This window comes from Channa argus, chromosome 15, assembly GCF_033026475.1.
Source record: "Channa argus isolate prfri chromosome 15, Channa argus male v1.0, whole genome shotgun sequence".
Lineage (NCBI taxonomy): Eukaryota > Metazoa > Chordata > Actinopteri > Anabantiformes > Channidae > Channa > Channa argus.
In genome coordinates this window covers 1,515,884-1,528,493 of record NC_090211.1, presented here as the reverse complement: position 1 = coordinate 1,528,493, position 12,610 = coordinate 1,515,884, and the positions used below count along the sequence as shown (strand labels likewise).

Here is a 12,610-nt window from a genome sequence, read left to right as displayed (position 1 = left end):
AGTTGCACTCCAGGCTAAGCAGAGCCCATCACAAACAATGGAAACAAAAGGAAATGGCCTGGGCCTGTTAAAAATCAGACGGTAACATATTGCTGAGCATAGTGTCTTTGTGTACTGAGACAGCTGCCAGAATCATTTTGGTGATTTCATGCTTGAGATCCTAAAATAAGTTGGTAGCAAACTTGTATTAAACCAATATGACAATGCTCTGGGAAATGCAATCACTGCATCAAACTATTGGCAAGACATATTTTCTGCCCATAACCACAAATTATCCCTTTGCCTATATTATTTACTGATTTAAAAAAAAAAGATGCCCCATTTCAATTCATCTGCTTTACTTATTTATTGTGGACAGAAACGGGCTAACTGTGTTTCTCTTCTTCCAGGCTTTAAGCTCAGCTGGACTCATCACCTTTAACTCCAGCTGTTTTCCTAATGCACCAAAATGAAAGTGGTATCAATCTTCATTTCTCACTCTGTGAAAGCAAGTTCTGCTTTTCTCTTCACTGTTCCATTAAACATTAACTTACGGACTAAGTAAAAAAGCAAAAAAAAAAAAAGAATTACAAGTCATCATCCTTTCATTCTGGGCTTGCAGCTCAGCCTTTTGCTGAGAGCCCAGGTGAGAGCACATGGACAGCAGGTGAGAAATGATGGTGGGATAAAGATCAGATCTTACTGCTCTAGGTTCAATGACAACATCTAAGCTATGCTACGGAGGTCTTAGTGAGGCTACAGGTGAAAACGTTTACCTGCAGTTTTACTTTCCCTAAAGCTAATTTTGTGTTTTTTCTTTTATGAAACATGTTCCATTGACCAGGTCTGCAGTGTTTGTCCCTTTGGACAGTGATTTCCAACCTTTTTGACTTGTGACCCCCTTAAAGTATCATTCCATTATATTAGGGTGATTACAGGACTACATATTGACATCAGTATTCAATAAAAGCAATATATAGGAACTTTACTACTTTTAGGCCCCCGAAAAGAATATATATAAGTACAAGAAGTACATCGGAATTACACGGTAATTGTTAATAGCTAAGCAGGAAGGAGGTGAAACTTAAAATTAAAAATGAAATTCAAAGACAATCATTATTGCTATAAATAAAACATTTTGATTCTTGTTTTTTTAAAACATAATTTTCTGTCTCGGGCCAAAATCCCTTGGGAGTAGTAGGGATCTCTGATATGATATGAAAATGTGCCCCTAATTAAGGGTCAAAGTCACACATTTAAAATGTTTGCAACATAAAATTCAGTGGAAAAGGGGAAAAACAGGTTTGTGTTAAGTTGCTTTATCGATGAAATCTGGCAAAGTGCAGCGGAAATGAGCTTGAGAAATTATAAAGACTTACTTTAAGGATGTGACTTAAACTTTGACCAAGCTTCCAGCAAAGCGTCCAACCTCTAATATTCATACAACAGGATTGGAAGGAAGCATGAATGAATTTTTTTGTTTTTCTTTTTATTAGATCTATTTTTTCTCAAAATAAAGATGAAAATCTTTCTTTGAAAATTGATGAGGAATTATCTGTACATTATCAGATGTATTGCACATAAAATCCTAACTAGCTTTCTCCATATAAATTTATACTTTTCATTAGCAATACACCTCCTCCATCTCCACTCTCCCAAAGAGGGACCTTTACTTTTCAGATTGCTTTATTTGGGGCCTGGAGAGCTAAAGTTATCCAGTAAATCAGGAATAAGAATAAACATTTTTTTTTTTTAAAGAAATATGTTTAACTTAATAGGAAAATTTTAACCATCTAACAAGTTCTACATTTATCTTGCAAATCATTTGGGGGGGGAGGGGCCTCAGGTTGGGAACCAATGTCTTATAACTTCTAGTCCACCCTCATAAGAGATGTCCACGATTCTTAACACCTGCTCATCTACAGCATAAAATAAATAAAAGAACATGCTTTTGTCAAGTTGATCTGCAGTGCATCCTGTGAGAGCTGTTAGGGTGGGGATCCTGAGGAGGAAGCAGACGAATAAGGAGGAGGTGAGGGCGCCTCTGCTTTTATAAGCCGATTGCGGTGGTGGGGGGGATACTACGAGAACAAACTACTGTATATGCCTGTGTGTGTTGATTGCAAAAGTGTGTCTAAGACATGGTGCTTTATCACCTACTGGAAACAACCTACATGGGTTTTTAAAAAGGTGCACAGGTGCTGCAGGTTGGGGTACCTCCTTTCACATAGTTCAGTGTAAAAAAAAGTCTACTGGGTGTTCACTGTCCTATTCTGGAGATTCTCGCAAGTAAAAACATGCATGTTGCAGTAATATCTTTCTACATGTGTGTGGATGTGAGCATTTTGAGGTTTTCTATTAGAAAAATGTCTCCTATTCACAGCGACTCTTAGGTATCAGTCTTAAAGCTTCGAAGTGCAAGTGCAGTCAAGATACAGGCAAGATGTAGAACAGGGAAAGCAAGAGCTAAACTAACTCAACTATATCAACAACTAACCTAGACTCCATCCCTGTTAGTAAGGCAGGTGTGTGTATGTCAAAATACATTTGCTTAAGCATCTATTTCAGTTTAATTATAAGCTATTCTGTAATTTTAGATCAGGGACCTGACATTGCTACAACTATAATCCATAGTTATTTATATCCAGAGGAAAATCGGAGTAATGGCAATGAAATAGCATGAATCACAATATGAATGGTTATGCTTTTCCTTGTCTGCATGTTGCTCGAATAAAAAAAAAAAAACACTGTTGCTGTTGTCATTTTGTTGTTTGCTACGCTACAAGATGGAAGGGATGGGAGAGTGGCATCGCCTGAGGCCAGGTGGCTCAAAGGGCTCGAAGGTGGAGTTGGTAATGGGGGTGAGGCGCAGGGGGGCGCCCGTCATCCCAGAGATGTTATTGAGGCTGCGTGACTTCTCATAACCCGTGACTACATGAAGATAACACACAAAGGCGAAAGGTTACAGCAGGATTATGAAGGGTCATTTACAGCAGTTATGAGCAGATGAACATTGTGTAGAAAGTAGTAAAAAAATAAGGTTAATATGTGTTATGTAAATGTTCATGACAGAAAAGTGTCATGATATATTCATGTATGGTATGTTGTGACAGCATTGCATATAGGAAATAGCAAATAGAAACCATTACAGTTACAAGCATTTGTAAATGAAACAAAGTTGGAAAAAAAAGTAGAATTTGAAACCAAATCAGCCCAAACCAAAGAAAATAGTTTAGACCAAAAGAGGAGGTTGGAAAAAGACAGACAGACAGATGGACAAACAGATAGACAGACAGAGAGACAGAGACAGGACAAACAAGGAATATGGGTTACGAAACTATCAAAAGCTAAATATCCTGAGACACCTAGAGTTGAGGGGGTGGGGCGGGGCGTGGAGGGGTGGGGAGGTGCACTTATCCAGTGAACATACATATTTCAACATAACCCAAAACACTTTTTATTTATTTTTTTACATCCACTGAACACCAAGCTCTGAGTTTCCCCAAAGAAAAATTTCAAATGTTTTTTTGGGAAACTCGGAGCAACTCAGGTGGATAAATCATCTGGAGCTGAGCACAGTTAAAAAAACACACAATCCCTTCTTAACACTTAACATTATTAACCTCACTGGACTGAAGACATTTGGATCTCAGAGTCCAGGTGTTTTTGGCAGCCTACTGTAGGTTCAACAGGTTGCCGTTAATGTGGGAAACCATTAGACAGACAGGCTGACTGACTGAAGAAAGAAGCCTCTCCAAGGTCAGTGGCAAGTATTTTTCTTTTTATTTATGGCAAGTTTACTTTGAGTTTGATCTAAATGCCTGTAATGTTAATATTTTTAATGAGAGCAAATGCAAATTACAGCTGAGGCTGCTGGGAATTTCACTGACTTTGTGCAGGTTGGAAGAGTAACAGACTTTATGTAAATCATTGGTTATTTTCACCTGCCCTGTTCAGTCTTGTTCAGTTTAACTCCGGTTTGTTGTCGTGTCGAAAAAGACTTGGTTGCAGATCAAAACGGGTGGTGTTGATCTGCAACCAAGTGTTTTTCGAGAGCCTTTACTCTGTGGATGTGGTCTCAGTTCAGTCCCAAACAAACTCTGGAGGCCTTTGATGGCACTGAGAACATGATCCAACTCTGACCAGCTCAAAACTTTTTAGATTTTTCCTAAAAAGCTTGTTGACTGCTCGTCTTTTTTACAGTGTGGAGCGATGCTTGTTTTTCTAGTTGTTCGTCCATGTGCATTCAGCATTTTCTGCTGGCAGAGGCTGGTTTGGTATATTGCACAAAAATCGCCACAGCTAAAGGCAATTGATAATTGTGCTGTTGGTCATGTTGCATAACACTTGTAGGAATATTCACTAATACAGAACAGGATCCGCTTCCTGATCCATTTAACCAGTGAGCAGGCAACATTATGGTCACGTGATGTATTGGGGTGTATCATGGTTTGCTTGGCGTTTTGGAGTTTACAACAGGTTTTCTTTTCTTATTCCCCCCCCAGCAAGCAAAACTTGCAAAAATGACGGTTTTTGGAGACGGTTTTTGCTGTGGTTCTTTTTCTGACTCTTCCTTGTCCAACGATAGAAAATAAAAATATTAAATGCTATTGCTGCCTTTTTTGGCACTGGCATAATGGAATTTGGTTTAAGTTTCCTCTATACATACTACAATGCCAAGCTGGCATTTCCAATGTTTAATCCCTGGAGGCACAAAAGGTCTTTATGTGTTTACTATTTTTGCCTGCTTAATGTATAAATTCTTTTCTTTTTAGAAAGAAAAAAGGATGTCATTTTAAAAAAAACTATGCTTCTTCTCGAAGGTCATCTGAAGAGAACTTTTATTATGTACTGAATTGACACCACCACTGACATTAAAGCTGTCAAAGATTTGACCTGTCAGACATTTAATGTGTAACTGTAAAATCCCCACATTGGTGTGTTTTCTGATAATAATGTCTAATGTGCTTAAGTTCTTCAAGGAAATACAACACTACATAGACGATCCAAAAGAAACAATGGTGTGAAGTGTAAAAAGTAGGAATGCTTATCAAAAGACAACTAGCAAAAGTTGCAGGTAAAATGCTCTGCAGTCATACTTTTAGACACTTTCATAAAACATAACAATATAATACTGTGGACCAATATCAACATACCTGATGCAAACATCACTAACATCAAGAGCTCAGACAGTGTTTAGACACTTTTAGTGAGAATGCATTCTTTTCAGAGGCTTTGCAAATAAGCATTAGGTTAGTTAATTTGCACCTAGCTTTACTCCTTAAAAACCTTTTTTAGTTGAGTAATGAAAAAGCCTTCCAACTAAGAAAGGAGACACTTGTCACATGCCTGGCATTAGCATTATGCTACCTACCTACAACTGGGAAGTGAAAACGAAAAGTGCTGGGAACATTTTTTTAAGTCAGCTGCAAAAATTCAAGTGTTGTGCTGCACATTTGCAAATCTGTCACCATTATCAACCTGCATTTGTGCTGTGTTTAAGTAACAGATTAAAAAGCATAGCAACAATTAACGAACGGCCAGATGTGCATTTGTGTTCTGACGCTAACACATCCCGACGTTAGCCTTGGGGAGCTGCATCCATCTTAGTCGGCCCCTTTAGGTATGACTTAAGGAGCCCAGAAAGTCCAAGGTGTCAGGAAATGCCACAAAGCTACTGTATCAGAAAGCTAAGGTTGTCTTTAGTTTGACACAGTGATCCAGACAAATTAGTAACAAACACCTATTTTTAAATCAACTTGTAAAAAAACACTTTGTGGGATTTACTGACAAGCCAAGCAACCGATTTTAGAAGCAGCCTGTTGCTGCTTTTAGCACCATTTTGCTGCTTTTAGCAGTACCTTTATAACATATAATATATAATATATAATATTTCCAGGCTGCTCTTGAAAAAAAAAGCAAACACAAGGAGAACTTTTGGACTTGTGTGTGTGAAAGACAACCCCAAAAAATCTTACAACATGAAACAATCTGTGGCAATAGTGCATGAAATGGACTAAATCAAAAGAATGTTTTCTCTGCCTCTGTATTTCATAACATGACACAATTATTGTTTACCTTTAGTTTCATACACTTACAACAACTAACTTTAAAGCAATATGTTAATGTCATTGCTGTACTAATTTGGTACTAGAAGAAGTAGAACTGACCAGGATCTATGTGGAACTTGTGAAACCTCAGGATGCATTATGGGTATTAGAAGCCACAGTGACAGATCTGGGTCATGATGTCCTATAGACCTGGCTTCTCAAGTGCACTTTATGCTGTACATGTCTGTGTGTAAGAGAAAATGAAACCATGCACAGATATCAAAGTCCTGCATGAATCCTTATCTGAGAATGAGGCTCTTTGTGTGCGCTACAACGTCAGATGTGTGTCTGTGTGCTTTGTGTATTTGTTTAAATAGCTGTGTTTGCAACATAAAGTCCTGTTACCGCAGGAATTAATCAGCAGTACTGCAGCTCTTAGCTGATTGAGAAACACACACACGTGCACACACACACAAACAGACACACACACACACACACACACACACACACACACACACACACACACACACACAGAGCAGCGGTAGTGCCGTTTCACTGGGATGTAGTGTGTAGCATGTAGTAGCAATTTATTACCTGTAAACCCTGATCAGGACAGGCAGCTAATATGAATCTGATTATGAGCACAGCTCAGCTACACCAAACAACGCAAACGGAAAACACATTATTGATCACCAGCTCCGTATCTCGGTGCACTAAGGATTCAAATGCTTGTAGTGTGGCTCTCACTGTGTTACACAAAGTCAAGTCGAAAGGTGCTTTGCATCTGTAATGAGTGCTTCTCTGCAGTTTGCTCTGCAGCAGAGCAGCATGAGGCAGCTCTGCCTATGATCTGCCACTTTGTGCCCGCTCTTGTGGTTATGGACTTTGAAGCTGTTACATCTTATATTATCCTGCTGCTTGAGTTGATGAAATGTCTTCATTGACTGAACAGCTTTAAGCAGTGATGCAGCACTGAGAAATTTGTTGTGGTAATGCCCAGTATGGTAGAATGTGGAATTTCGGTAATAACACTGCAGTTATGTATCTCATATTGTGTTATATTAAATTATCGTATAATTAATTTATGTACGATTGCTTTTATTGTACAGAGGTATATTTGTTAAATCTTTAAGATGATCTTTAAGGCATTTTTTATCCTTTATTGCTGCGACCTAATTTGGTCAATACAAATTATTTAATAGTTACATAGAACTTGAAACTAATAAACTTAATAATGGATTCACTCTACCTGGTGTCATATTAACTACGGTAGTTTAGTTGGAGATAGTAGTTACAAGTCTTTATCTGCAAAGTATAGTATAGAATATCTAGTTAGATTTATCTGATATTAAACTATAGCATACATTTATAATAGAAAGTAAAATACATGTCTTAGCATGAGGCCAGAGACACACCAAGCCGGCCTTGAAGAACTAGCAGCAACACAGACAGACCGATGCATCGTCTCTTGTCACCTTCATCTGAGCAGCTCACAAAACAACCCTGTCTCCTAAAAATTATGGTCCCATAAAATGAAACTGCAAAGGCTATTACATTTCTAGAGCACCATAATGTGAACCACATTATGTTTGCCGTGACCATAATGAGGATACGTAAACATGTAATGCAAATGGTGAGTTGAAAAACATTGATACAGATCGTATAAATAAAATATCCAATCTTGCAGCGAAAAAATCTGGTTTTTGTTTTCTGCCGTAATATGTGATCTTGCAGTACAATGTCCAGTTTGTGTGACTACTGCATTATTAAAGTATTTTATGGTTGGGATGGGGCAGATACAGGAGCTGGTTAGGGTCAGAGGAAGATCGGCGGCTGGTATAAGTCAGGAAAATTCAAATGTAATTTTACACAAAATGTGTTTTATTCATCCACGGTCTCTCTAAACCCAACGTCAGTGGTTTTCTCGCCTGAACATAACCAAATACAAGTTTCTGGAAATGATCTTGGGTCTTTTGCTTGACAGTCCAGTGCTTTGTACAGCCACCGGCCTCACCAACCGCTTCCTGGCAACTATCTTTCCCTTAATAAAGTACTGTTTGTTTCAATGAAAAATTCTTTACATCAGAACATAATGAATAACTCATTATGTTTGCTACAAAATCGTATTTGCGTTTGGGGTATAGCGTGTGGGAATATATTTTTTTAGGAGACCGCATTGCAGACTACAGCCAGCATCGAACTTGCTGATACGTTCTGCATCTTCATGAGAAAATAACTCTTCATAATAGTAGTTAGCAATAGTCTGTATTAGACAAAAAAGGACAGACTCAGGACTATAAATGTAGAAACCGTAAAAACAGCACCCTTTGCTTACCATTTTCACACAACTCTCGATGACCAAAGACGGCTTCAGTTCCTTCGTTTCAGACGACCATGTCACTGTGAAAATATACTTGTACTAATGTTGAGATGAAGTGAAGATGATTTACCTCCATTCATTTCAGTGCCTATAAAAGTATTTAGTCTTTACTTCTTCCTAACACTGAATCATGGTAGATTTAATTTGGCTTTTTGGTTTACAAAAAATTTACAAATAAAAGTTTTGTGTAATAGTGAAAGCACATTTCTGAAACGTAATCTACCTCAATGGGTAAAGGATCAGTCCCATCAATCCCACCTCATCAGGTGTGTCGCCGCCCAGCCATGAAGGGCTACCTTGGTGCAGGTCCCGCTCCCAGATAAAATGGGCGGGTTGTGGCAGGAAGGGCCTCCGGCATAAAAAAAACTCATGCCAAATCAACTTGCAGAATGTTCCACTGTGGCGACCCTCAAAGGGAAAAGCCGAAAGCTGCTGATCTTTTTGAATCTGATTTAACTAAAACTAGGAGTTGTGCAGTAAGTGCATATGTATTCACTCCTTTTAAAATGACTAAAACAATAGAAGAATTAAAAGTCACACTGTAACTGTACACAGAGATCCCCTGAGTGCAGTGAATGTTTTTAAAAGAATTGGAGTATTTTTAAAAAGTTATTATGAAAGGTAACTGGTGAATTAGTATCTAGGCCAAAAACTAGACCATGAAGACAAAAGAACACTTCAAACAACTATGTGAAAGGGTTATTGAAAAGCAGAAGCTAGAGGATGAATACAAAAACCATTCCAAGTCCCTGAATATCTAGTGGAGTACAGTTAAATCCATCATTAGAATATACAAGTACTGCACATGTGTAAATCTGTCTAGAGCCAGTGGTCTTCAAAAACCAAGTGATCGTGGAAAGAGGAGACTAGTAAGAGTGGCCACCAAGACAACTATGATTCCAGTGAAAAAGCCACCATTGAAAAAATGTCATAACAAATCTCTAGAGCTAGAGTTTGTAGGGAACTCTCAAGTAAACTGGAAGAAAGTAGTTTGGGCTGATGAGATTTTAATTTAACTCTCTGGTCATCAGATTTCATGTTATGCCTGGCGTGACTGGAGGTTGGAACGGGTGGAGAAAAGTTTCAGGCATGCTGTGTAATTAAATACTATCAGCGAGAATGAAAGGGAAGGTGCTCAAGACGGTTGTGAGGCCAGCAATGTTGTACAGCTTAGAGACAGTGGCTATGAAGAAAAGACAGCGAGTGACGAGGATGGACAGGATCAGGAATGAGGACATCAGAGGGACAGCTCATGTTAGATGTTTTGGAGATAAAGTCAGAGAGGCCAGATTGAGGTGGTTTGGACATGTTCAGAGGAGAAACTGAATGCTCCAACCTCAGCATCATAGCAGGATAGGGTTTGATGGAGCCATATGATTTGCTGTGGTGACCCCTGAAAGGGAACAGCCAAGAAGAAGAAGAAGAAGAAGAAGAAGAAGAAAGAAGAAGAAGAAGAAGAAAGAAGGGGAAGAAAGAAGAAGAAGAAGAAGAAGAAAGAAGAAGAAGACAATAAAGTAGAAGAAGAAAGAAGAAGAAGAAGAAGAAGAAGAAGAAGAAGAAAGAAGAAGAAGAAGAAAGAAGGGGAAGAAAGAAGAAGAAGAAGATAAAGTAGAAGAATAAGAATAAGAAGAAGAAGAAAGAAGAAGAAAGAAGAAGAAGAAGAAGAAAGAAGAAGAAAGAAGAAGAAGAAGAAGAAGAAGAAGAAGAAGAAGAAGAAGAAGAAGAAGAAGAAGAAGACACTGATTTGCTAATCTGAAATCAGAGTGCTCTGTCAGTAAAGTGAACCACCTCCTATTTAACATGCGGCCCAACATTACTTTATGGCCAGGAGTCAGCTTGGTGTGTCACAGCCATAATGTAGTCAAAAATGGAAACAGTTACGTTGCCTGAAAAGTTTACTAACTCTGATAGAACTGCATTTTTCAGCAGTGGTTTTTAATTTGCAGTCTCGACATACAGAGATATCTTTGGGGCACTAAGGGGTATTAAAGAGTCATCCTTCTTATCTAGTTGACTGGTGCCTCAACCAATTAGTTAATCAACCAGAAGAAATAAAGACAGCTATGGCTGTGGATTGATGAATGTAATGAATATCAAATAATAATGACTCCAGTGCTTCTGCCTATTGTCCACAGCAGGTCTGAGCTTCAGACAGTCAATCTTTAAGCCTTAATTCTGTATAAAGCCAAAGCAAGAATCTAAGTGAGCGATCACGGTGTAGCAGTGTAAATGTTAGTAGTGCTGTGATGTACATACCTCCACTCAGTCAGACTTTAGTAACACAACGCAGGGGGAGAGACTGAGGAGGGTAGCCTGAGAATGGGATGGATACACCAGTGTTAGAATGTGATGTGGAGACACGAGGGAAGGGGGGAAAGTAAAGGTAGGGAGGTACAAGGGACAAGGAGGAAGAGGAAGCAAGGGGGAGAGAGGAGGGAGAAGCATGTGGGAGAGTGAATGGGATGGAAAAAGCTAATGTGTCTGCCCCACAGAACTTGGGAAATGACCATTATTTCTTATATCTATATACATACATACATTTATGTATAGTTTTTCTTTTTTTATGTTTCTACATACAGTAATGTGTGTGTGTGTATGAATGTAAACATTTTCATCGTGAATGCCGAATACTTAATAATACATTTTGTTCAGTTTGTTATTTTTAATGAAAACAAAATATTCATAGCTGCCATTGCAATTTAACCCTAACTAAGCATGCGACTCATGGGCCAATCCATTCTCCTCTCCCCTGTCTTCTTCTATTGTCTGCTTTGCGCAGCCCTTCAGGTATTAGTTATGATCAAATTACAGAAAGTCACAATAAATAAAATCCTATAAAACTTACTATTCAAGCATAAGTGTGAGAGGTATTTATATTACATTACAGTCCAACGCTAATCTGACACTAGAAAGGAGAAAAACAGTGATGGTTGAATGGAACCATATGATTATTATATTTATTATACAATAACTACCAAAATAGAACTGAGCCTAGAAAAATATTTAACTCTATGTAAATTAGACTCCTTTTTACATATTTATTGTTTTATTTTTTAAGAAATTCAAACTGCAAACACGCTGAACCTTCTAAAACAGCTAGACACTATACCTTTAGTGATTCTAGTCAAAATGAGAATAACTGGATTTCTTGGTGATTAATAGCAATTCACATTTTGGTGCTCCAGTGAAAATCTGGAGCAGCGTGATGGTGTACGTGTACGATTAAATCAAAATACAAAAACGCCGAGTTCACGATGAATGTTTGGTTTTGGTCTTTTTTTTTTTTTTGGTTTGTTTAGAGAAATAGTAATAAAATATCCATGCTTCCAAAAAAAAACAAACAAAAAAAACTTTTAGGATTTTCAAATGTAACAATGTTAACATGCTCATTTTATCTATAATCTGTGGCTGTGGCAGTGATGAAATAGTTATAGAGGATAGGACAACAAAATCTGGAATCAAAAGGAATTGATGAAAGGGTTGTGGTGGAAGAAGGAATGCAGAGAGGCCGAGGGAAGGGAAGGAGAGAGCATGAGGAAAAAAGAGGAAAGGGAAGGTTTAGGGGTGGGAAAGGGGACAAATAGTGAACAACCAGAGCAAATATTATCTCAGCAACAATCAGCATGCAAAGAACATATCAACATGTGTTTCTGTTCAAAGAAAAATGCTGATTATTTTCTATGATTATCTTAATCTTTTTTACTAATCTTCAATCAGATCACACACACACATTGCTTTAACATTAGCATGTGAAACCACATGTGGATTTGAGATTGTCTAGAAATAATATTTGCATCAAATTCAGACATAACAATACAATATAAATAACATTACCAATACATCAAGTACATACATACATACACATACAGTATGTAGTATGTATGTGATAGCTGACATAGCTCATTCACGGCTGAGAGAGGAAGTGACAAGAAAGAGAAAGAAGAAAGACACACAAGCAAGATCAAAATATAGGAAAGAGATGATAACATATAGTGTCTCACTGCTATGTCATAAACACTATGAATCTGCAAGGAGAGATGCACATTTCACATTAAGAGTGAAGCAGGCAAACATGAACAGTTACCACCATGATTTACCTAACACTGAAGGTCCTGTTGGAACAAACACAATTCAGTTTGTATGGGAAAATATACAGTAATTAAAAGCAACTGAATGCAAACCAAGTTGTGATGAAAGTGAA

The 12,610-nt window shown here is 38.0% G+C and overlaps 1 protein-coding gene across 6 annotated transcripts in view; it reads right to left on the bottom strand.

Annotated features, from left to right (window-relative positions):
* LOC137099455 (voltage-gated potassium channel KCNC1-like) overlaps nt 1–12,610 on the bottom strand; it is an 83,533-nt gene that overhangs the window by 16,083 nt on the left and 54,840 nt on the right. The window contains exon 5 of one of the 6 annotated variants that reach the window (XM_067476315.1): nt 179–2,910. The exons of the other annotated variants lie outside the window; for them this stretch is intronic. Coding sequence (XP_067332416.1) covers nt 2,759–2,910 — 152 coding nt within the window. The 3' untranslated portion in view covers nt 179–2,758. Of the gene's footprint in view, nt 1–178; nt 2,911–12,610 lie in introns of those variants that run through there. 6 annotated transcript variants of the gene reach the window in all.